This window comes from Neltuma alba, unplaced genomic scaffold (assembly GCF_004799145.2).
Source record: "Neltuma alba isolate B1F8T4 unplaced genomic scaffold, ASM479914v2 tig00012615_pilon, whole genome shotgun sequence".
Classification (NCBI taxonomy): domain Eukaryota; kingdom Viridiplantae; phylum Streptophyta; class Magnoliopsida; order Fabales; family Fabaceae; genus Neltuma; species Neltuma alba.
This window is the reverse complement of record NW_021637057.1, coordinates 221,541-248,894: the sequence shown is the minus strand read 5'-3', so window position 1 is coordinate 248,894 and position 27,354 is coordinate 221,541. Positions and strand designations below refer to the sequence as shown.

General features: G+C 33.8%; 1 protein-coding gene across 1 annotated transcript; it reads right to left on the bottom strand.

The window, feature by feature from the left end:
* Window positions 1–530: 530 nt before the first annotated feature.
* LOC114729225 (receptor-like protein kinase) lies at window positions 531–26,146 on the bottom strand. The gene is made up of 6 exons (XM_028916211.1): window positions 24,816–26,146; window positions 23,776–24,749; window positions 23,249–23,581; window positions 22,963–23,039; window positions 1,002–1,587; window positions 531–910 (listed from the first exon to the last, which is right to left on the bottom strand). Exons 1-6 carry the CDS (start codon window positions 26,144–26,146, stop codon window positions 531–533), a joined length of 3,681 nt encoding a protein of 1,226 aa, XP_028772044.1.
* Window positions 26,147–27,354: the final 1,208 nt, after the last annotated feature.

Here is a 27,354-nt window from a genome sequence, read left to right as displayed (position 1 = left end):
ACACAAGTCATGGATTGGTGGTTGGTACCCTTTCTAAACAAGCACAAAACATTCCTTGGCATAAAAGCAAACACAGGATGTCACAAGTCAGAACTAATAGACACGTGCATGTACAGATTTAACATACAAGTGATGTTACCAGATCCCATCAGTAAAAATTTCTGAGGCTTTGTTTGCCTCAGCTACTCGCATTCTAGATTTGCTTATGATGAAACCCAAGCTTAAAGCGAATACTAAAACCTGAAAGAATCTGGCAGTGTAGCTCTAACCAGAAAAGCTAAAAAGAAAATAAGGGGAAAAATAACAGAGAACTCACACAGTATAGTCCCTGGTTCTTACTCTTGGCTCATTAGTTATTCATCGGCTTGCGTGGCAACGAATTGACAGCTTCAGTTTCTTTTACAAAATCGAAAGAGTTAATTACAACATAATAGGCACCTAAACTTTTGGAAGATAGCTGTGCAAGTTATTCCACTGCTTCAGGGAAGAAGAAATGTAGTTCAGTACCTCACAATGCCCACATACGTGAATCAACTACGGGTCTTTAAGGAGATGGAACTTGGAAGCTTTTTACTCCTTGTCCTTGGATTAGCATCTTCTAACTGCTTGATGACATCTCTCATTGTGGGTCTCATGTGCGGATTCTTCTCCGTGCAACTCAAAGCCAGCAAAAGCACTATGGTAACTCGTTCAAGTACATCTGACTTCAAAACCTCCTCTGCAAGGCTTGAATCAACAATTGTATTAATGTCTCCTGTTTCCCTCCATTGAGTTCTGACCCAAATTCCTATCTCAGTTCCATTCATAAATGATGGATCTACTGCCTTCTTTCTAGTTATCAACTGAAGCAAAACTATCCCATAACTGTAAACATCAAACTCCCTGGTATTTGCTGTTGTATATGTGCTCTCTGCCACGGTTTAATGGGAACATGTTATTTTATGCAAGCGTTCAGAAATAAGAAAGAGAGAGAGAAGCTTCACCATGAGTAAAATGAGTACCTGGTGTTATATACCCTTGTGTGCCTGGAACTGGTAAAGATGATGTTGAAGAAGAAGACTGATCCAAAAGCTTGGCAACACCAAAATTAGCAATACGAGGATCCATATCAGAATCCAGAAGTATATTTTTAGGTTTGATGGCACAGTGCACTATGGCAGGATGACAAACATAATGGAGATAAGCCAACCCATGAGCAATTCCAAGAGCAATCCTATACCGGACATTCCACTCTAGGCATGGCGGTGGATTCTTTTCATGCAAAACATCATGAAGGTTTCCATTTGGCATGTAATTGTACAAGATCAGACAGCAGTCCTTTATGAACAAAAAGTCTAGCAATCTGCCCAGATTTCGGTGCCTAATCTTTGCAATGATTTCAATTTCTCTAGCTATCTTTACAATCTTTCTTTTGTTACCAGCAAATGAAACCTTCTTTACAGCATAAACTAGGGATGCTCCTAGTGAATATTTATATACAACACCATGAGCTCCTCTGCCAATAATATTTGAATTGTTCAAATCACGCGCCATCAGCTTGTGAATAATTGGGTAAGAACCTCTATTGGCAGTGATCTTGACTTCCTCCTTGGAGATTGGACATAGGAGCATAGAAAACGTTTAGAATAAAAAGGAAGAATGGTAGCAACTCAGAATTTAAGGATGCTTAATGAAGAAGATGAACGAGTAAAAGAAAGAAAGAGCACTCAACAATGGCTTTTGATGTTCTAACATAATTGGTATTACCAAAACAATTACTCCCTCTAGTCCTTATTACAAGACTTTCTAGAAGAAACTTTCAGTCCTTTTTATAAGATCCTATGCTAGTTTCAATGAGCATTAAATTTTTTCCCCCCCATGTATGCCCATATTTAACAAGGGTAGTGAGAAGGTAGAAATTTATATGATGTTGGAATTTAGTGTAGTTAATGAGGGTGATATTGGAAATCATTTAAATTTAGTGACAAATTTAATGCTTTTAAATGTTTTATTAGTATGTGTGAATTGCTTAGCAATCTCTTATATTAAGGAGCAGAGGGAGTGTAAGCTTCACAATGACCTCAGACTCTTACGCTCAGCCTATTCTTTTTGTTCCCAATAAGGTCTTCTCAAAATAATGCTATTCAAGAGCAAAGCTGGTTTTGCAAAACTATTTTCAACCTAATCCTCGCACACCAAAACCCTACTAATTTGAAGAGGAAGTATTTCTTGGACATTTTGAATTCATCTGCAAGCAGTAAATTAAGATAAATAATGTGAATTTATTATGGGCTTATGAGCAGTTGTTACTTGTCTAAATCAATTTACCTGAAAAAATATAGAGGCTGCTGCATTCGCAAGAGAACAACCTAGATGAAATGCTCTGTCATGCTGAATGAAAATTCCTGCACAAATTTGACGAGCATAAGACCACGGCCCTTTCAACAGCTGGAATTTCAAGCCAAGATTTCAATTCCTTAAATAAAACGAAGTCATGTTTCATGACCAGTTCAGTTGAAAACAGAAAGAGAACGTGTAATGACAAAAATATAGCAGAAAGGAAGCCTGATCACTGAAAAACTAGAGAATATAGATGAAGAAGAAAATTTTTGTGCCTAGAATCATATAACTTGGAAGAGATAAAGATATGATATTTAAACTTAAATTACATATATCTTATCCTATTAACTAACTAGATAGTGGTCAAATAATAAATTAGATAATAGCAGTTGTACCAGCTGCAGCAATCACTTCTGTGATTTCCTTTCAGAACTACCAATTTGTGTGATGAAATGAAACTAAGCCTTTGGGTAACATGCCATGTCAATTAAACTATGGCCCCGTTTGGTACGAAGCATTAAAAATGAGGGATTGAGATTGGAATTGCAATTGAAAAAATCTATTAAAAGAGTGTTTAGTATGAGTAATTGCTTATTATGTGAGACTAGACAAATATAGAGGTAGGAGTGGAGAATACTACTTCCTCCCATGGTATTCTCCAATCTCACATACATGGGTTTGGCTAGTCCCACATAATAAACAATTTCTTATGCTAAACACTTTTTTAATAGATTTTCTCAATTGCAATCCCAATCCTAATCTCTCATTTTCAATACTTCCTACCAAGCGCAACCTGTGTGTCATACATACCAGAATCTGAAATAATATGAACAAGGATCCGCACTGTCATGTATTAGAATTTAATACTTTGTTTTAAGTATGATGTTAATGACACTTGTCCTTGTCAATTGAACACAACTCCTACCTGGATCAGTGGGCGTTTCAAAGAATTCGATGACATCCCTCATTTTCAGTCTCTTTCCTGGATCTGTCTCGGTACAAATTAGAGCCACCAAAAGCACTTTGTTGACCTGCACCTTTACGTCTAAACCTGAAAGCTCCCTTACAAGGGATGAATCAACAATCTCTTCAAGTTCATTCGTTCTCCTCCATACAGATTTAAACCACCCTACCAAAGTGGTTTCCTCTTCCAAAAATGAGGAGTCTAATACTTTCTTTCTAGTTATCAGCTCAAGCAAAACTACCCCATAACTATATACATCAAGCTCACAGCTGGGCACTACCACACATGCAATCTCTGTCACAAGACAATGGAAGCATGTTAAATTATAAAGAAATTATCCTTCTGATCTATTTTCATTTGCTTTCCTATCTTGTTGATTCATCATCTGGATATATATGTTCTTATAGGATGAAAACTATCTCAGTTTTATTAAACATGTTAGAAATAGAAAATTAATCCACTGAGTGCAGAAGAAGAGCAATTACCTGGTGCCATAAATCCACGAGTACCTGCATGATATATTGACCGTATCCGCACCATAGTAGAGGGCTGATTCAAAGCAATCGAAATACCAAAATCAATAATACAAGGTTGCATATCAGAATCAAGGAGTATATGCTTTGGTTTGATGTCTCTGCGCAATATGGGGGATCACAATCATGACGGAGGTATGCTAGCCCTTTTGCAATTCCAATAGCTAGTTTATAGCGGACATTCCATGCTAAATTGGGTAGTGGAACATTTTCATGTAGAACATCTTGAAGGCTTCCATTTTCCATGTACCTGCTAATGGTTAGACCATATTCCTCACCAATCCGGGAGCCTAGGCATCTTGCCACATTTTGATGCCTAATCTTCCTGGTCATTTGAATTTCCCTGATCATGTTTGGTTTCCTCCTATTGCTTTGTGCAAATTTAACCTTCTTAATAGCAAAAACTCCAATATCAAGTTCGGCTTTATAAACAATTCCTTGCCCTCCTTCACCAATTATATGTTGATCATGTAGCTTTTCCGTAGCATCTAGTAGGTTAAAAATTCTAGAAAATCCTTCATCGTTTGAAAACAAAGCCTCTTGTTCTTCATGGTCAATATTGACCTCCCCATTAGATATTTGAGTAAACCAGCGGATTTGAGTGACAGATGAGGGGCAAATTACAAATGACAAGCAAATGACAAGCACTATGAATCCAAGTGCTATAAAAACAATTGATTTTTTACTGGCCATATCACCCGGTTTGTTTTTGCAACCTGAGACATCCGAAGCTGAACAACGGACATAGAGGCCAGGATTTCCCAAGAAAGATGATGGAGATACTGTTATCCCTTCTGGTAAAGGACCAGAAAATGAGTTGTATGATATATTGAATTTTGCTAATGATAAAAATCTGCCAAGGGCTTGTATGTTTCCTGTCAAATTGTTCAGGGATAAATCTAGGCTTTCAAGCATTAACAAGTGAACGAATGTACTAGGGATCACACCTGTTAATTTATTAGAACTCAGATTCAACTCATATAAGTGAATCAATGATCCAATTGATGCGGGAATTACTCCTTCAAACATATTTCCACCAAGTTGTAATTCGAGAAGCTGGGTATAATCTGAGAAGAAAAATGGGGCAACGCCACTGAAATGATTATCCATTAAAATTAATCTGCCTAAAGCTGTCCAGCTCCTCATGCTTGATGGGAATGAACCATTAAGAAAATTGAATCCCACATCAAATGTAAACATTTTGGTACAGTACGACAGATGTAGTGGCAAAGTGCCTCCTAGTTTATTGTAAGCAAGATTCAAAACCTGAAGATTCACAAGCTTTCCTAACTCTGAGGGTAGAGGCCCTGTAATGTTATTTGTGGACAAAATTAAACCAATGAGATTTGTGCAGTTTCCCAAACTTGATGGAATTGCCCCACTGATGTTGTTCTTGCTCATGTCCATGTATATGAGATCATTATTCCCTTCAAACTTAGGAATAGGCCCTGAAAGATTATTGTCACTGAGATCCAACCTTGCAAGAGTTGCACATCTTCCCAAATCTGGAGGTATGCCCCCTTGAAATTGATTAAGACCTAAACTCAGAGTGCGCAGTTGCTTACCAAAACAAAGATTTGGAGGGATGTCACCGGTAAACTTATTATTCATCAAGTCCAGCTTCACTAAACTGCCATTGATTCCCAAGCTTTGAGGAATTGGTTGTCAAACAATGAGATATTTTTCAGATGCTTGAGTTCTGTCATCTCTGAAGGTAGTTTCCCCGAAAGGCTATTATTATGAAGAAGGACATGCTTAAGACTCTGAATCTTCCAAATGGCAACTGGAATTTCACCTGTCAAGTGGTTGACATACAATTTAAGGTCCTCCAATTTACTTAGTCTTCCCAATTCATTTGGAATAGCTCCCTCTAGTTGATTGGAATATAATTGTAAAGACTTCAAAGATTTGCAATTACCAATTTCTGAAGGTATATATCCTGACAAATGATTCTCAGAAAGATCAACATACTCAAGCAGACTACAATTACATAACTCTGGGGGTATTGTACCCGAGAAACCATTTGTGGCCAACCAAAGTTTCTGCAAGTGAGTCAGCTGTCCAATTTCTGGCCCAAGGTGACCAAAAATCTGAGATGCAGTGAGCTTTAGAAAGACCACATTCTGGTAACGGTCACATTGTATCCCTGTCCATGAGCAAGGGGTGGAATCAGAGGACTTCCAGTTTGACTTTAAGGAAGGAGGCACAGAAGTCCAGCGGTTGAGAAGAGACAATAGAGTTAACCCATCTGAACTCAAGGCAGAAGCAACATATAAAGGGGCAAACAAGCATAAGAGTAGAAACTGGAGCTTCATATGAAGAGGGAAATCTCTCTTTTGGAACAAAAAAAAAAGGGGGAATTTTCTACGAAAACACAGGAAAGGTTTAAGAGAAGCAAAAAGCGCTCACCTTGTTGCAACTTAGAACAAGTTAAAGCAACTGGAGGTGGTTGCATAGGTATTTGCGCACTGTTAAGGAGGAAGCTGACTAAATGCAAAGGAGAGGAAGTTTTAGAGTGCTGGGGTAATGAGACTACTAACAATCATTCAACACTTGTTATTTTCTGGGAGATGGAGGGGCAAACTAGAAGCAGATCTCAAAAAGTTAAGATTAAAGGAGCCACACAACTCAGTACTTCAAGAATGAAAGCAGAGTCAACTCATCAGAGCTCAAAGCAGAAGCCACAAATAAGTGAGTTAGAGAAGCATGGGATCAATAATTGGAGTTTCACTGAGAGCACAACAACATGCTTTAGCTGAAAGTAGAAGTTGATGAAAAATGAAATCAAAGTATTCAAAGGACTAAAAAGCAAGGTACTGAAAACTGGACCGGCAATTGAACCGTTTAAGATAATGGGTCAAAGGTCAGTGGGTCAGACCGGAGTCAAAATGGAGGATCAAACCGGTAAGTAATAAAAAAAATAATTTAAATTTTCACTAAGAACTAGATATCTTGAATCACTAGTAAAATAATCACATCCTTACAATTTATTATAATATCATACTACTAAAATCACTAAATATTTATCCCAACAAAATATGAAAATAGATATATGATAACAAAATATTCCCCCCCATAAGTATTCAACCATTGAATCCTAATTATCAACAGCTTTTAAAAAAAATCATCAAAATATTTTTTGTTTAAAAAAAAAAAGGGACCCGGGTTAACCCACCAAACCAGGCAGGCTACCCGAGTCATTACCAGGTCACACCGGGTCACTGTGAACCCGATTCACAGCCTCAACTGGACCGGTTTCCTGGCTGGTTCACCGGTTTCTAGTCTGATTTTCAATACCATGCTAAAAAGTGCTTATTTTGTGGCAGCTTGAAAGAAGGGTCACTTCTTTCGTTTTTCTCCACTTCAACAACCCCTTTCTCGTTTTTTTTTTTTTTAACTTAACTGGTAAAATTTCTATTCGTTTTGTTCTCCAAATTATTTTCATACAAAAAGGTTACCAAATGACCAGCATGGCTTGGAGTTAGGTTTTTCCTTTTTGTTTCCCCGTTTTGGGAGAGCTCTTCTTGTTAGAATCTTGCAAAAGTTTGAGTTAGATGGTGCATTGTGAGTCATGGGGTAAATCAAGCAACCCAAATAGGCCTGATACTACACTCATACTTATAGAAATGCGGCAATTTGGGGAATGAAGTTGCCTACAAATATTTTGTTTCCGACATAGGTAAAGAGTAGAAAGATTAACCCCACTGCCACTTCCATCAATAAAGTTGCGGGGGCTGAAGGTTGTTCATGGTCGTTGGCTGTGTTTTTACGGTGCCTGTGACTTTGGGGGCTGTTTTTTTAGCCCCACTTCTACTTCTATAATTTCTTATTTTATATTTGTAATTTTCCGTTTGGAATTTATAATTTTTTATTTTCAACTTGTAATTTTCTATTTAACACTTGTAAGAATATCATTATAGGCCAATAGAATGTTGTTAAATCCACATAATAAACTTGTAAATTTCAATTCAACATTTGTTACTTCACAATAACTAAGTTTTAATACAAATTGGTATTATTTTCATAATTTAGTTGCCAATAACAAGTTTAGGACGAGAAATAACAAATATTAAAAAGCTATTTATAATAACTTAAGTTTTAACAGAAATTAGCATTATTTCCACAATTCAGTTGTCAATAACAAGTCTAGTGTAAAAAATAACAGGTATTAAAAAATTATTTACAATAATTGAAATTTTAGTAGAAATTGGTATTATTTTTATAATTTAGTTGCTAGTGATAAGTTCTACATACTAAAAACAAGTTATAAATGCAAAATTACAACAATGTTAGTACCAATAACAAAAACCAGTTTGTTTGACAACAATTTTTTGCAATATTTAGTGACAAGTGTACATTAAGATCTATCTACTTAATAATGTTTCCTTTTCACTAAACATATTACTTATGAAAATTGTTGTGCATATCTACTAAAGACCCTTCTCTCAAAAAAATCTAGAACGGTAAGCCTGTATACACCAAATTAAAATTAGTTGTCCCGTACGTATATAAATGAATTTTCAGAGCTTAACCCATTATTGCAATTTATTTTTCATAATAACATGCAACAAGAGAATTTACCTTTAAATAATATATTAGCCTCAATATAATTTTATTTCATCAATTCAATTATAACAACTTCACTTAGTTGAAATAAGAAGTCTTATGTTAGAAATAACAACATTCTTATGACCAATAACCAAAAAAAAAAAACATTATGACTATGATAGCAACTATTTTTTAAAGTTAATTTTTTTTAATTATCAATTACTTAAATCAACATACTCAACCAGTTATTTTCAAATAAAAAATTATTATTTTAACAAATTTGTTATTTCTAATTATAAATTTATTCATTAACATTTTACCTTAGATGGAATAACAGATTTTTACTTGAAAGTAACAACATTCATTGTTAAATTTATGAGATATTCCGACACACAAGCGATCGCAGTTGCCCTCCGCCACAGAACTGACCCAATTCAAAGGCACGTTGAAAATTCAGTGTCAAATGTAACACGGCAAAAAAGATGATTTGAATGAAATAAACGATACACACTAAAACAAGTGCATTAATTCTCACTGCAATCACCTTGTCACAGCCACACTAATAAATGATACACACTAAAACAACTGCCACAGCCGAATCCACACATGGGAATGGCCCATATGCATAGACATGCAAACTAGAATAGAGGTGATGTAGCTGTGCAGAACGTAACAAAGAAATGAACATAAAACCAAGTGGTGCAGAGAAAATGCAACACTCAAGCCAAAATAAGAAAGGAAAATGATAAGGAAATACGCTCCATCACACAGGATTATTCTCCTAGAATATTAAAAACATACAAATGGAAAATAATCCTTTCACTCAGGGGAAAAAAAAAAGTCGAGAGAAACAAGCTTTTTTCTCTCCTAATAGTGAGAGAAAGGAAGAAAAGGAAGCACTCCTCCGATCCTTAATATAAGACCTATTTAACTAATTTAATTAGATTAAGAAAGTTAGGTAAGTTAGTTAATTATAAGAAATATGGCATGTTTTTTCTAAAACTATAATCATCTTTCTTAATATTCTCTCTCCTTCTTCTATTTGATTATGGTTGACGAAGTATCTATGGGTAATTTAAGAAAAATTGATAAATATGAGAAATAGGTCTTATATTTAGGACTAAAATCAACTTAATAATTAGATCCTATATTAAAGACCAAAAGAATACTTTATTAGACCAGCCAAATCCTCCGCAGAGGGCGCATTCCTTCCATAACACATTCCTTGCAAAACACCTTCCAGAATTGCTATCACATCTATGTCAAAAAGGAGGAGGAAAGAGAGGAGGACAAAGAGAGGGAGAGGAAGGAAAGAAGGAAAGAGAGGGAGAGGATAGGATAAAGGAAGAGAAGAAAATAGGGTACTTTGATCTTTCAACCATCTTTTCATAGAACCAGTCTCTTTAAACAATCATGTTAATTCAAAAGCCTATTTTACTATTCCATATTTTTAATGGTCTTTTTTTCCCCCTATTTTTTCCTAACATTTATTTAACAGTGACAACAAGAAGATAAACAAAAGGAAAGGTAATTATACGACTATCAAAGCATCCTTATATGGTAATCTAAAGATAAAAAGGCGCCTAATATTACTTCCGATCCTTAATATAAGATTCTGTTTGATTTTTATTTTGGTCCTAAATATAAGACTCCAATCTACTTTGTCTCTCATATTTAGATATTTTTTTCTAAGATAGTCCTTCTAATAATTGTAGTCCTAGTTAATATAATTAATTAGTAAGGATATTTTAGGAAAAACAACACATATTTATTATAAATAACTAACTTAACTTCTTTCCTTAATCCCCTCAAATTAGTCAACTGGGTCTTATAATTAGGATCGGAGGTAATATAATATTTTAACCAAACAAACAAGGACACAAGACTTTCAACCAAAGGCTAAAGTTTGTCATCACGAAAGCTTCAGGAAGTTTAGTCATAATAAACAAGCTAGGTTAGCAGTTTAGAACCTAGATTCATCAAAGGCGGTGGTTTGGTGGTTACTAGTACCCTTTCTTTCTCCAAATGGATTCTTTCGGTATCTCCCAAGAAGCCAAGAAAAGCACAAAATATTACATGCCATATATAGAAGCAGACATAAAACGTACTCAGAACTCAGAAGTCACAACCAATATATACAAGAGTTAGAACTCAGAATGGAATTGATCCCAATCGCCAGAAATGAAAGATCTGATTTCCATAATCTCCCTACTCAGAGGATGTGTCACTCCACAGTCATTCATCGCCTACTGGAGAGCTTCTGTTTCAATTTCCTTCCTCTCCTCTGCTATTTCTGCTGCGTCAAAGTATTTCCAGTGATTTGTATGCGTATACCTGTGAACTAGCTAGACACTGTACCCGCGCTAATAATTTTATGGGAAAAAGACAGAAAAATGCAACTTTAACTTTAGAATCCCAAAACGTCTGCCGAATTCAAGAAATCCCATTTTGGTACCATGAGACCAAATTGGGATTATTATGTGAAAGGAAAAGATCAAATTGCCCTTCATTTTAAATATTATTTTTAAAATATCACAACCCCTACTGGCTAGCCAGTCACCGGAGCTCCAGCGGCGGTGGTCATCAGAGCTCTGGCGACCAGCCGACAATTGGTCACCGGAGCTCCGTCGGTTGGAAATTGTTTTTTTTGAAAATTTTTACAACTTCAATATAACGGTTAACAACTTTTGTAATGCTATTAACAACTTCAGTATAGCAATTAACAACAGCTTTTCTGGGAAATTCAACAAACTCCGGCAACTGGAAACAAATTTTTTTAAAATTTTTACAATTTCAATATAACGGTTAACAACTTTTGTAATGCTATTAACAACTTCAGTATAGCAATTAACAACAGGTTTTCTGGGAAATTCAATAAATTCCGCCGACTGTTTTGAAAATTTTTATAACTTTAATATAACGGTTAACAACTTTTGTAATGCGATTAACAACTTCAGTATAGCAATTAACAACAGCTTTTCTGGGATTGCTATACTGAAGTTGTTAATGGCATTACAAAAGTTGTTAATCGTTATATTGAAGTTGTAAAAAATTTCAAAACGGTCGCCGGAGTTTATTGAATTTCCCAGAAAACCTGTTGTTAATTGCTATACTGAAATTGTTAATGGCGTTACAAAAGTTGTTAACGGTTATATTGAAGTTGTAAAAATTTTCAAAAAAATTTGTTTCCAGTCGCCGGAGTTTGTTGAATTTCCCAGAAAAGCTGTTGTTAATTGCTATACTGAAATTGTTAATAGCATTACAAAAGTTGTTAACCGTTATATTGAAGTTGTAAAAATTTTTTTAAAAAAATTTCCGACCGACGGAGCTCCGGTGACCGCCGCCGCCGGAGGTCCGGTGACCGGCCGGCCAGTAGGGGCTGTGATATTTTAAAAATAATATTTAAAATGAAGGGCAATTTGGTCTTTTCCTTTCACATAATAATCCCAATTTGGTCTCATGGTACCAAAATGGGATTTCTTGAATTGGGCGGACGTTTTGGGGATTCTGAAGTTAAAGTTGCATTTTTCTATCTTTTTCCCTAATTTTATTGTAAATTTCAATATCGAAATGCCAAATTAATATTACATCAGAAATTAAATTTTAAATTTTGTCAAGAAGTGAAATGATATAGTAGTGAATTGATGACAGGCTCTATATATATATATATATATATATATATATATATATATTTTGCCAACATATATAAGGGCAATGCTCAGCAATTCAAAGGATCTCAAATGCCCCTTGATTAGAATAGTATTTAATAAATTCTTATGAGTAAAAATCGTTAAATTTTAAATCCCTTAAAAAATTGGGATAATCTGAATTTCAACAAACCACCTAATTAAAAAACTAATAAATTGCTAAATATTAGGTTATTATCATTTAATTACTATGTGAAACTGGATAATTACAAGGGTTAAAGTCAGCATCCTAAAATATTTTTCAAAGTACATTTAACATTTAAAAAATACTAGTAGTGCACCTCCTGTTATATTAAAAATTGATCAATCCCACCCCAAGGCACTAATTGCCCAGCATCTCGTTCAACCAAAAAAAAAAAATATCACAACACACGTGTAAATAAGGGAAATATGGTATAATCCTGATTGGAATTTGTGAGAACCTTTTAGTAGTCGCAATCTTGTCTGATACTCTCCTGGTTTTATTTATAATGTAAAGAGAAAATATATTTTTTAATCATATTTATAGGTAGTGAGAAAATTTTTTTATATGGATGTATAATTTTACTCTTCATTTATTATTATGTTGATTTTATTTACATGATATATAATATATATTAAATAAGAATAAAATAAAAAAGTTATTGAATTTTAAATAAGAGTTAATAAAATTTGAGATTTTTCTTGCTCCGTGTGAAATATGTTAAAAGTAATTTGTAAATAGGACCAGAAGAGTATCATTCAATTAATAAGTTGTTTAGGAAAAAATTTTCCCAATAAATAAAGACTTAGAATAAAATAAAAATGTATTGAAGCTAGTATATAATATAATGTATTTACAATAGTTCCAACATAAAATGTTGAGCTGCCCCTGTAAATGCCAAAATAACGTTTGAAACAAATAACTTTAGACGACTAAATATAAGCGAAGAATGCCCAATAATGATCCCTTTAAATAGGTTTTACAACAAAAAAAACCAAAACAAAGAATTTGTAAATGGATTTTTAATTGTTATCAACAAAAATTAAAATTAATGTATAATTTGAATTGGTTTAGTCCAACGGAATACATTTAGATAATTATTTTTTCAAAAAGAATTTGAGAGACACAAATCATCACACGTTACGACTCACCAAAAAAAAAATACAAAGAGACCCTTCCAACTCATCATCCAAGTATATTTATAGATCAATAACTAAAATCATTAATATTTTTTCTCTATACAATACTCTTTTTAATTTTTAAATAAACTTGGAAAAGGCAAAATGGTATGTTAAATAATAATAATAGAGTTCTAACAGTACATGAAAAAAAAATTGGAAAAATAAAAGAAGACACATAAAAAAAAAAAAAGGAAAGAAAAGGCATGAATAGCTCTAACAATTACAGAAGAAATGTGACAAAACAACTTGAAGGTATCTCTATCTAGAATAACTTTAGAAGATGCCACTTTAGATGAAAAGTGAATGAAGCAACACAAAGTATTTCCAAATTAGGCTTGAACTTGTGATTGGAAAAATCTACCCTTTCTATCCAATTGCTTTGAAGACTTATCTGTGCACAATTAATTACATATTAATAATATCTTTTCAATTTCAGTTCCACACGCTTCATCTGATGCAATTTTATATTAACCAAATACAATGTATACAATAGAAGATCCACAGATAAGCACATATCATCATGACACTCGAATGCATTAAAATGAAGAATTCTAAAAGACGAGAAATAAATTTTTTGTTTTTATTAAAAAAAACCACAGAGACCAAAGGGGAAAAGCTTAAACAGTGACGAATCCAAAAGGAAGGGAAGTGAGATCCTTTGGAAAAAATAAAACTGGAAATAAAACTCTAATTGAAAAATCCAAATATAAGCAGGATAATAAGCAATTAAATTTTGAATCATCTAATGAATCGTGATAACTACTCAATTTATGGAGCAAATTTAAATTTAATCAATGAATCAATAAAAAAAATAATAAATATAAAGAATAAACAAAATAAGCGCAATATTTTTTTTCATTTTTCTATGCATTAATTCATTAAAAAAAGGAAATTCTCCCCTAGAAGATAATTTCATTTCATAAAAACCAACCAATTAATAAAATGATAATCTCGATAATTAATTTTAGGTTAAGCACATAAATATCAAAGAATGCTCTTGAAGTAATGGCTGATTTTATCTATTATTATTATTATTATTATTATTATTATTATTATTATTATTATTATTATAAACATTTATGGCTTGAATCTCCAAAAAAATCGCAATAGATCGGCCACTGTGAGCATTTATTTATTTACTTTATGAAACACGATAATTACAACATTTATCTCAACACAATAATTAATCACCAGATTAATACACAAAATAATTAATAATGACTTCACTTCTTAGGCTCCAAACTTTGGCTTACTAGGCATTAAATCAAATTAATAACTTAGTTAGAAAATAAATTGATTAAAAAAAAAGATCAAATATTTGATCACCTTTTAACTTTAAAAAAAAAAAATTCCTCGAACATCCCCACCAATATCGAATGATGCTCTTCAAAGAAATGCCTATTTTATTTACTACCTCCGGTCCTATTTATAAGAGCTAGTTAATTAATTTGAGGAGATTAAGAAAAGAAGTTAAGTTAGTTATTTGTAATAAATATGTGTTGTCTTTCCTAAAATATCCTTACTAATCAAGTGTATTGGCTAGAATTATTATTGTTAGAAGGACTATCTTGGAAAAAAAAGACATAAATATGAAATACAAAGTGGATTAAAATCTTATATTTAGAATCAAAATAAAAATTAAATAAGGTCTTATATGAAAGATCGGAGGTGGTATTATTGTAAGAATTTAAATTTTGAATGCTCCGACAAATTGCAATGACTCCTCCATTTGGTAGTGCTCTTCAAGGGGGATCGTATAAGCTCCTCGATTGGAAGTGAAATTTGGCCCTCCTCTCTTCCAGCATGATTTTAATGACTCTTAACAATCAGCTCGCTATTCATTTCTTCTAAGCGCTGCTCCATAATCATTGCTACAGTAAGAACCCCAAAAAAAAAGAAACATAAGGCAGTGGAAAGAGAACAGCACACCAACCAACAGTCTATTTGGATTCACTTAAAAATGACCTGTAAGGCGGACAGAGAGATTCAACAGGATGCAAGTTGCCCGTTCAGATGCAACCAACCGGAACCACCTATGCACCTTCTTTGTGAGTGTGTTAATGCTAAGGAGAGGTGGAAATCGGTGATCAGACCTTCAATGTGGAATGTATTCCTAGCCAAGCAAGGAGCGGATTGGGTTACTTGGAATCTCACTAAGGAGGGGGGAAAGGACCAAACTAAGAAAATCCCATGGCCTACACTCTTCAACTATATTTGTTGGGGTATCTGAGTGGCTAGGTGCAATCATCTGTTCAATACACCTAGCACAAATAACTCTAACAATGGGTTTTCTAGTTTCTTCAAAGCTTGCCTAGACCATGACCTCTCAAAACAATGCAGTTTTTACAATCTTAATGGAACAAGGGAGGGACAAAGCAGAGGGATAGCAGAAAGTGGAGTCAAGTTGGCAGTAGATGGCTCTGTTTTACAGGATGGGCAAAGCAGATGCGGTGGGGTAATATAGGACAGAGCGGATAATTGGATCTGTGGATTGAACTATAAGCTCAGCAATGCACCACCTACGATTATGAAAATGATTGGGATTATTTATGGTCTTCACTTGTGTTGGAGCAAGAACTTTAAGGATGTCTCACTCTACTCAGACAGCCTAGAAGCCATCAACCTATTTACTAGGGGTTGTGATGGTCAACATGCTTTCAAGGATATTATTGATGATGCTAGATTGATTTTAAACAGGAACTAGATGGTCAATATTTACCATGTGTATAGGGATGAAAATCACTTAGCTCACTATCTTGCTAAAATGTCGCATAGTCTTGATAGGCCCTCTTTTTATCCTTGATCAACCTCCTCCCCTTTTCCAAGAGGCGGAATGTGATGATGAAGTTTAACCTTTCTCTCTCTCTTTTGTTTTGTTAGGGTCTGTTTAGGTGACACCCCAAACCATGGTTTGGGGACTCAAACCATGGTTTGAGGATTTAGTCACCCAAACACCCCCTCCAAAAACCAAAACCATGGTTTTGACTCCAAAACCATGGTTTTAGAAAAAGCAAAATTTTTTTGCTTTTGGAGAAAAAAGGGAGAGTGTGAGGGCCTATATGATATGTATCTTGTTATTTTTTTTATAAACATATTTTTTATAAATATATTTAATCTTATATTTTATAAATATATATACACATTAATTATTTATTAATTATATTATCTTATGTATTATTAATTATGTTGGTAAAAAACATATTATTAACAATTTTATTCCTTCAAATTAAAATATATCATAAAATCTATTTTTTCTGTAATTATCATATTAACTTATATCTTTTTTTTAGTAATTTGTATATATAAAAAGTGCTTTTGATAACAACTATCCAAACACTCTCACTTCTCAGAATCACTTTTTTACAAAATCTATTCTTCATAGAATCTATTTTTCCCAGAATCTATTCTTCAGAATCACTTTTCCAAACCACGGTTTGGTTTCATCCAAACACACCCTTAGTCTAGCTTTTGTATCCATCTTTACACTAAAAAAAAAGAAAAAGACCTATAAGCTTCTTATGGATCACAAGCTAGATTGAACAATTTTTATTGTGTTTGGTTTCACTTTTGGTCCATCTTACTTTTGAGTCAAAAGTTACTTATTTTTCATGATTAGCACAGGCTGATAAAAGCTACTTCTGACTTTTAAAATTATGCCAATTAGTTTGTAAAAGAAAAAGCAAGTGAAAATAGAATGGCATCTCAACCACTAGTTTGTTTGGATTCACTTAAAAATGACCTATAAGCTTTTTATGGACCAAAAGCCAGATTGAACAATTTTTGTTGTATTTGGTTTCACTTTTAGCCCATGTTATTTTTAAGCAACTTATTTTTCATAATTAGCACAAGCTAATAAAAGTTACTTTTGACTTTTAAAATTGTGCTGATTGGTTTGTAAAAGAAAAAGCGAGTGAGAGGGTGATGGAGAACATCTAGACGTGGAGGGAAAAAATAGCCAAACTAGCATGAGAAGATGAAAATGAGACTTCTTAAATTAATCAAACTCTTTTAATTAATGTTTTTTTTATCAAGAATAATTTTAATTTTAATATTTTCCAATAAATAATGTCTAACTTGTTAGAGTTATTTTTCATTTTATGTTTACATAAATAGTTTCTCATAATATTTCAAATTTTTTCAATATATTTCATTCATTAAATACAAAAACACTTAAAATTTATTTATGACTTATGTAAAAACAGCTTCTTAAAATTAAAAAATAATTTTGGCCTTGTATTTACATTGTTGTTATGCGTTTTTTTTTATATATATTATCTGTACTTTCCAATTACTTTTTAGTTATTTACATGAATCGTGTTTATGACATAATTAGAAACTAAATTGCCATAGCTTATCAGTTAATTAATTATGTAATATTATTTCATTTAACTTGTCACAATACTATGAATTTTAATTTAAAATTATTTTATCTATTAAAATTATGTTTTGCTTTATATTTGCAATAATTTTTTATGATATCTCCAATATTTTGAAGTATATTTCAGTCATGAAATTTTGTTTCTTTATATTAAAATAATTTAAATTCATTGTATTATGTAAACTCATTTTTTAATCATTTACCATTATTTAATAAAAACTCATACTCAATTAGGTAATTTTACAAGCTAAACTTACCAATTTAAATTCATTGTACTCCTCCGATCCTTAATATAGGACCCAATTCTTGAGTTGGTTTTGGTCCTAAATATAAGAGCCATTTCTCATATTTATCAATTTTCTCTAAATTACCCCTATGAATACTCCTTCAACCATAATCAAGTAAAAGAGGGAGGGGGTATTAAAAAAGATGATTATAATATGGTGTTTTAGGAAAAATGTGTCACTTTTCTTATAATTAACTAACTTACCTAACTTCCTTAATCTAATCAAATTAGTTAAATGGGTCTTATATTAAGGACCGGAGGAGTATTATGTAAATTTATTTCTTTATTATTTTTTATTATCTAATAAAATTCATACCCATTTTGGTAATTATACAAACTTAACTTCTTTTTATTCAATTATAATCCAAACAACATTCTATCTATTCTAACTTTTACAAACTAACTTTTATAAAATTTTGTCCAAACACAATTTATATCATCCAATTTAAATTTTACTCAATTTAATTGAGTAAAAGTTAAATTGATAATATGGTATTTTTCTAATTGTTAATCCAAACAAAGCCCAAATACGTGAAGTAAAATATTGAGAGAGGGCCTGTAAGATGGGGAAATCAATACAAGGAACAAAATGTGGAAACAAAAAGATCACTGTCATGATTGGGATAGGTCAACTCTCGAAGAACCGCAAAGAAGAGTCTTCCATAACAAATAGTAAAAATTATCTCATTATGTACCCAGATAACTCACCAAAAAGAATTAAACAAACTTCCACTATTTACAATCGGGTTGTCTAGATTGAACACCAAGAAGCATCTGTAACACCTGGCAAGAGAAAACAAAGTATTGAATAGACAAGAAAAGTGAAAGAAGCAGAAAAATAATGGAATAAAAAGGGTTATCAAAGCGGAGAAAAAGCCACGTTCTGCCAAGAGCTGCAGCAGAGCCTCATAATCAGCAACACTGCCATAATCTCGAGTTCCTAAAAAATCAATTCGAGTGAGCCAATTGAACTGTTGAAGGTTGAGCCAAAGAGATCAAAGACGAGAAGACTTCAAATAAGAAAGAGAAACAATGGGGAAGAGACCATAAAGTGAAATCAGAGAAAGAGCGGACAGAGAATACCTATTCCTGCGCCATCAATCTCCAAAGATTAGCATGAGGGAATTATGATATGAAAAGAAAGGGCAAAAATCGAAGAACCATTGCAGAAATCGATCCATTGAAAAAAGGGCAGAAGTTGAAGAACCGTGTGGATACATTTTTTCTTGGTTTACGAGGAATTCGATACGTTTTGGATGCTCTTGCTTGATCCCATGAGACACACAAGCGAAGCACATGTGGACGGCTAATACTCGGTGAACCAATAAATAATAGAAGCAGAAGACAAATACATGCATCAATAATTAAATGACATGGATCAATAGATGAGGACCGCATGGACCAATCACAAAATAGCTCCAAAGTTTATAGATTATATAGATGATTGGTATCCACAAGATTTTTAACATGATTTTCAAACACTATCTTAAAAACTTTAAGGAAAGGGCTATAAATGTACAATATTTTATAAAAGAAATTGAAAAGATAAACGTTACAATACAGCAAAAAATACATTATTTTATAGTTAGACTGAAATGATAAATAAAATTAAAAAAATTTAAAATAATAAGTAAGTAAAATTTATTTATTAAATGATAATTACAATAACATAAACTTTGGAGGAAAAAAAGGATTAATATAATTTTGGGTCTCTTAAATTTGTCCTCATTTTGGTTTTGGTCTCTCAAGCTTCAAACCATAGGTTTTAGTCCATCAAGTTTCTTTCTATTTAAAACATTGATTCTTATAATTCAATAAATACTTAGACTATTTTGTACCTGGAAGGACTTAAGCCTATGGTTTCAAAATTGAGGGACCAAAGACAAACTTAAAAAATCATAAATTATATTAATAATTAAAAAGAAAAGCTTGTACTCCTCAGTTAAAGGAGCCTGATGTAACATTTTAAACATGAAGAGGCTTTAAAATTTTAACCAAAGGTATACCTAAAAATTAACGACGATTTTAATTTTGTTTATTTAAAATCAATGTTATAAGACCTTAAAGTTGTCATCATTAAAACTTTTAGACGTATTTTCGTTTTTTCTGATTACATTGAGGATGTCAATTTGCTGAATATGGACTATGATTACGAACATCAATTTAGGGTCCGCGTAGATGAAGCGAGATTACTCATTTGTACATATTGGCAGGTTGTGACCAACTATACCCTTAAAGTTGACAACCCTATGGCTGACTAGCTTGCCGAGCATTCTCACATCTTACTATTAGAAGGGAATAATTGCTTCTTCTTTTTTTCCTTTTATCACGCGGCATCTTTTCTTTCTTGAGATAAATGATGACGACCGAAGCTTATTCCCGGCAATTTTTTTTTTTTGTGTTCTCCGATTGTAAATTAGTGATATTTAGTTTTCATTTAAAAAAACCTTTAGGAGTTATTAGTAATCAATAACTCAAGTTCAATACAATGGTCTCCATTATGTAGCACAAATATTGCAATGGCATGAACAACAAAATTATGAGTTCCATATTGAGAAATCTCAAAAGTGAAATGTGGCTTATAAATTGAAAGAGTTCTCTCCCTTCTAATAAGCTAGTATTTTGGAATAAGCTCTTTCTCTTGGATTTGGAATTATTTTACGCAAGTCATGGGTTGGCGGTTGGTACCCTTTCTAAACAAGCACAAAACATCCCTTAGTATAAAAGCAAACACAGAATGTCACAAGTCAAAACTACCCCTCTCGTCCTTAATATAAAATCTAATTGATAAGTTAATTTTAGTCCTAAATATAAGACTTATTTTTAAATTACCTTTATGAATACTCCCTCAACTACAATCAAATAAAAGAGGGATAAAGGATATTAAGAAAGATGATTATGGTGTTTTAAAAAAAACATGTCATATTTCTTATAATTAACTAACTTACCTAACTTTGTTGATCTAATTAAATTAATTAAATAAGTATTATGTTAAGGACCGGACGAGTAATATACATGTGCATGTACGGATTTAACATACAAGTGATGTTACCAAATCCCATCAGTAAAAATTTCTGAAGCTTTTTTTGCCTCAACTACTCGCATTCTAGATTTGCTTGTGATGAAACCCAAGCTTAAAGCGAATAATAAAACCAGAAAGAATCTGGCAGAGTGTAGCTTCAACCAGAAAAGCTACAAAGAAAATAAGGGTTTAGTCACTGTATAGTCACTGGTTCTTGCCCTTGGCCCATTAGCTATCCATCAGCTTGCAAGGCAACTAAAAACTTCAGTTTCTTTTACAAAATCGAAAGAGTTAATTACAGCATAATAGCCACCTAAACTTTTGGAAGATAGCCGTGCAACTTATTCCACTGCTTCAGTGAAGAAGCAATGTAGTTCAGTAACTCACAATGCTCACATATGTGAATCAATCTTTAAGGCGTTGGAACTTGGAAGCTTTTTACTCCTTGTCCTTGGATTAGCATCTTCTAACTGCTTGATAACATCTCTCATTGTGGGTCTCTTGTGTGGATTCTTCTCTGTGCAACTCAAAGCCAGCAAAAGCACTATGGTAACTCGTCCAAGTGCATCTGACTTCAAAACCTCCTTTGCAAGGCTTGAATCAACAATTGTACTAACGGCTCCTGTTTCCCTCCATTGAGTTCTGACCCACATTCCTATCTCAGTTCCATTCATAAATGATGGATCTACTGCCTTCTTTCTAGTTATCAACTGAAGCAAAACTATCCCATAACTGTAAACATCAAACTCCCTAGTATTTGCTGTTGTATGTGTACTCTCTGCCACGGTTTAATAGGAACATGTTATTTTATGCAAGCGTTCAGAAGTAAGAAAGAGAAAGAGAAGCTTCACCATGAGTAAAATAAGTACCTGGTGTTATATACCCTTGTGTTCCTAGAACTGGTAAAGATGGTGTTGAAGAAGACTGATCCAAAAGCTTGGCAATACCAAAATTAGCAATGAAGGGATCCATATCAGAATCCAGAAGTACATTTTTAGGTTTGATGGCACAGTGCACTATGGCAGGATGACAATCGTAATGGAGATAAGCCAACCCATGAGCAATTCCAACAGCAATCCTATACCGAACATTCCACTCTAGGCATGGCAGTGGATTCATTTCATGCAAAACATCATGAAGGTTTCCATTTGGCATGTAATTGTACAAGATCAGACAGTAGTCCTTTTTAAACAAAAAGTCCAGCAATCTGACTAGATTTCGGTGCCTAATCTTTGCAATGATTTCAATTTCTCTAGCTATCTTTACAATCTTTCTTTCGTTACCAGCAAATGCAACCTTCTTTACAGCATAAACAAGGGATGCTCCTAGTGAATATTTATAGACAATACCATGAGCTCCTCTGCCAATAATATTTGAATTGTTCAATTTTTCATTACACGCCATCATTTTGTGAATAATTGGGTAAGAACCTTTGTTGGCAGTGATCTTAACTTCCTCCTTGGAGATTGGAAATAGGAGCATAGAAAACGTTTAGAATAAAAAGGAAGAATGGTAGCAACTCAGAATTTAAGGATGGTTAGTGAAGAAGATGAACGAGTAAAAGAAAGAGAAAGCATTCAACAATGGCTTTTGATGTTCTAACATAATTGGTATTACCAAAACAATTACTCCCTCCAGTTTTTATTATGAGACTCTTTCTAGAAGAAATTTTTGGTCCTTTTTATAAGACCCTATGCTAGTTTCAATGAGCATTAAATATTTTTTTCCAATATATGCCCATATTTAACAAGGGTAGTGAGAAGGTAGAAATTAATATGATGTTGGAATTTAGTGTAGTTAATGAGGGTAATACCTCAGACTCTTATGCTCAGCCTATTCTTTTTGTTCCTTGTAAGGTCTTCTCAAAATAATGCTATTCAAGAGTAAAGCTGGTTTTGCAAAACTATTTTCAACATAATCCTCCCACACCAAAACCCTACTAATTTGAAGAGGAAGTATTTATTGGACACTTTGAATTCATCTGCAAGCAGTAACATTAAGACAAATAATGTGAATTTATTATGGGCTTATGAGCAGTTGTTGCCTGTCTAAATCAATTTACCTGGAAAAATATAGAGGCTGCTGCAGCAGCAAGAGAACCCCCTAGATGAAACGCTCTGTCATGCTGAATGAAAATTCCTGTACCAATTAGACAAACATAAGACCACAGCCCTTTCAACAGCTTGAATTTCAAGCCAAGATTTCAATTCCTTAAATAAGACGAAGTCATGTTTCATGACCAGTTCAGTTGAGAGCAGAAACCTAACTGGATCAAAAATATAACAGAAAGGAATCTTGATCGCTGAAAAACTAGAGAATATATATGACACTTTGGACACAACTCGTACCTGGATCAGTGGGCGTTTCAAAGAATTCGATGACATCTCTCATTTTCAGTCTCTTTCCTGGATCTGTCTCAGTACAAATTAGAGCCACCAAAAGCACTTTGATGACTTGCACCTTTACGTCTAAACCTGAAAGCTCCCTTACAAGGGATGAATCAACAATCTCTTCAAGTTCATTCGTTCTCCTCCATACAGATTTAAACCAACCCACCAAAGTGGTTTCCTCTTCCAAAAATGAGGAGTCTAATACTTTCTTTCTAGTTATCAGCTCAAGCAAAACTACCCCATAGCTATATACATCAAGCTCACAGCTGGGCACTACCACACATGCAGTCTCTGTCATAAGGCAATGGAAGCATGTTAAATTATGAAGAAATTATACTTCTGATCTATTTTCATTTGCTTTCCTTTGTTGTTAATTCATCATCTGGTTAGATATATTCTTCGTATAGGATGAAAACTATCCCAGTTTTATTAAACATGATAGAAATAGAAAATTAATCCACTGAGTGCAGAAAAAGAGCAATTACCTGGTGCCATGAAGCCACGAGTACCTATATGATATGTTGACCGTAGCCGCACCGTAGAAGAGGATTGATTCAAAGCAATCGAAATACCAAAATCAGTAATACAAGGTTGCATATCAGAATCAAGGAGTATATTCTTTGGTTTGATGTCTCGGTGCAATATGGGTGGATCACAATCATGATGGAGGTATGCTAGTCCTTTTGCAATTCCAATAGCAATTTTGTAGCGGACATTCCATGCTAAGTAGGGTAGCGGAACATTTTCATGTAAAACATCATGAAGGCTTCCATTTTCCATGTACCTGCTAATGTTTAGACCATATTCCTTACCAATCCGGGAGCCTAGGCATCTTGCCACATTTTGATGCCTCATCTTCCTAGTCATTTCAATTTCCCTGATCATGTTTGGTTTCCTCCTATTGCTTTGTGCAAATTTAACCTTCTTAACAGCAAAAACTCCAATATCAAGTTCGGCTTTATAAACAATTCCTTGCCCTCCTTCACCAATTATATGTTGATCATGTAGCTGTTCTGTAGCATCTAGTAGGTTAAAAATTCTAGAAAATCCTTCATCGTTTGAAAACAAATCCTCTTGTTCTTCATGGTCAACATTGACCTCCCCATTAGATATTTGCATAAACCAGCAGATGCGAGTGACAGATGAGAGGCAGATTACAAATGACAAGCAAATGACAAGCACTATAAATAAAATTGGTTTTTTACTGCCTTTGGGGCCAGTTGATCCTAATTGGTATTCACAACCCGAGACATCCGAGGTTGAACAACGAACATAGAGGCCAGGATTTCCCAAGAAAGATGATGGAGATCCCGTTACCCCTTCTGGTAAAGGACCAAAAAATGAGTTGTAAGATATATTGAATTTTGTTAATGAAAAAAATATGCCAAGAGCTTGTATGCTTCCTGTCAAATTGTTCAGGGATAAATCCAGGCTTTCGAGCATCCACAAGCTATTGAATGTACCAGGGATCACACCTGTTAATTTATTAGAACTCAGATTCAACTCATATAAGTTAATCAATGATCCAATTGATTCGGGAATTACTCCTTCAAACATATTTCCACCAAGTTGTAATTCGAGAAGCTGGGTATAATCTGAGAAGAAAAATGGGGCAACCCCACTGAAATGATTATCCCTTAAAATTAATCTGCCTATAACTGTCCAGCTCCTCATGCTTGATGGGAATGAACCATTAAGAAAATTGAATCCCACGTCAAATGCAAACATTTTGGTACAGTACGACAGTTGCAGCGGCAAAGTACCGACTAGATTATTGTGAGCAAGATTCAGAACCTGAAGGTTCAAAAGGTTTCCTAACTCTGAGGGTATAAGCCCTGTGATGTTATTTGTGGACAGAATTAAACCAATGAGATTTGTGCAGCTTCCCAAAGTAGATGGAATTTCTCCACTGATGTTGTTCTTGCTCATGTCCATGTACATGAGATCATTATTACCTTCAAATTTAGTAATAGGCCCAGAAAGATTATTGTCACTGAGATCCAACCTTGCAAGAGTTGCACATCTTCCCAAATCTGGAGGTATGCCCCCTTGAAATTGATTATGACCTAAAAGCAGTGTGCGGAGTTGCTTTCCAAAACAAAGATTTGGGGGGATGCCACCAGTAAACTTATTATTCATCATGTCCAGCTTCACTAAACTGCTATTGATTCCCAGGCTTTGAGGAATTGGTCCAGAGAATCGGTTGTCAAGCAATGAGATATTTTTCAGATGCTTGAGCTCTGTCATCTCTGAAGGTAATTTCCCTGAAAGGCTATTATTATGAAGAAGGATATGCTTAAGACTCTGAATCTTCCAAATGGCAAGTGGAATTTCACCTGTCAAGTGGTTGAAATACAATTTAATGTCCTCCAATTTACTTAGGCTTCCCAATTCATTTGGAATGGCTCCTCCGAGTTGATTGGAATATAATTGTAACGACTTCAAAGATTTGCAATTACCAATTTCTGAAGGTATATTTCCTGACAAATGATTCTCAGAAAGATCAACATACTCAAGCAGACGACAATTACATAACTCTGGGGGTATTGTACCTGAGAAACCATTTGTGGCCAACAAAAGTTTCTGCAAGTGAGTCAGCTGTCCAATTTCTGGCCCAAGGTGACCAAAAATCTGAGATGCGGTGAGGTTTAGAGAGACCACATTCTGGTAACGGTCACATTGTATCCCTGGCCATGAACAAGGGGTAGAATCAGAGGACTTCCATCTTGAATTTAAGGAAGGAGGCACGGAAGTCCAGCGTTTCAGTAGTGATAATAGAGTCAACCCATCCAAACTCAAGGTAGAAGTACCATAGAAAGAAGGAGAAAAGCATAGGATAAATAATAGCAGCTTCATTGAGACTGAGATAGCAAAGGTTAAGGGAGAACAAAAAGTGCTTACTTTGCTGCAGCTTAGAACAAGTGCAAGTAATCGCAGAGGTGATGAAATGCGGAGCAGAGCAGGTTTCAGAGTAAAATCGTTGCTGGGGTCTTCTTTTCATCCATCACTCTTTGTTCCCCCTTGTTTTTGGGAGATTCTATATCAATGATATTTCTTTTTCTTGTTTCTGCAACATGCCCCATCTTCCACGCTTATCATTCTAGCTACCAATCGAAGGGTGCCAAGCCTGTTTCCTTGAACTTTCGCGGGAGGAATGCACACAGATACTCACACGCATGCATGCACCCATGAATATGTATGTGTTTTATTATCTAAATAAAATGAAAGATAAATTTTACAATACAGTCTTTTATAGCTAGAATGATATGAGAAATAGAAACAAAGTAGTTTTGAAGATAAAAAAGTATAATCTATTTTACATGGGAAAAAAATAAAAATATCATCAAGTAATAACTACATTAACCTATAAATGAAAAATGATTGTACTCCCCACAAAAAATCCTAATATACTCTTGTGGTCCTATTTAAAAGGTAAAGAGAGATTTTTTTTTTTTGTCTTATTTATAAGTTACCTAATTAAATTTTTAACATGAATGTATTGTTTTGTCATTCATTTATTATAGCATAGATAATTATTTTTTTAAAGATGTATTTATTAAATAGAGATAGAATTGGAAAGTTGTCATATTTTAAAGAGAGTTAATTCAGTTTAAGATTTTTTTTAATATATATTAAAATATACTAAAAATACCCCATAAATAAGATCAGAGGAGCAACATTTAAACAAGCAAGGGTGTAAAAATTTTTAACCAAAGGCATAGAACCTTAAAGTTGGGGGAATTTGGAGGAAAAGTGTAATATTTTGTCCTGTTCTACCTCATATATCCATAATTATCTTTATTATTTCCAAATTACCCATCCTATTCCTTTCTTAGTTACCTTTGTCCTACTGCCTGTTCTCACTGCCCATACTCTAACTCCATTGCCCTCAACCTGCGGGGGGAGAGATTAATACATTTTCCCCCTTTTTTTTGGCTCAAAGGAAGAGATTAATAATAAAACAAATCAAAAGAGTAAATAAAAAAAATTGAAAATTTTGTTCACGAAAATAAGTTCAAGAGATAGAGAGAGTTTTCTTATGCATGTAGCGTTTGGTACTTGAC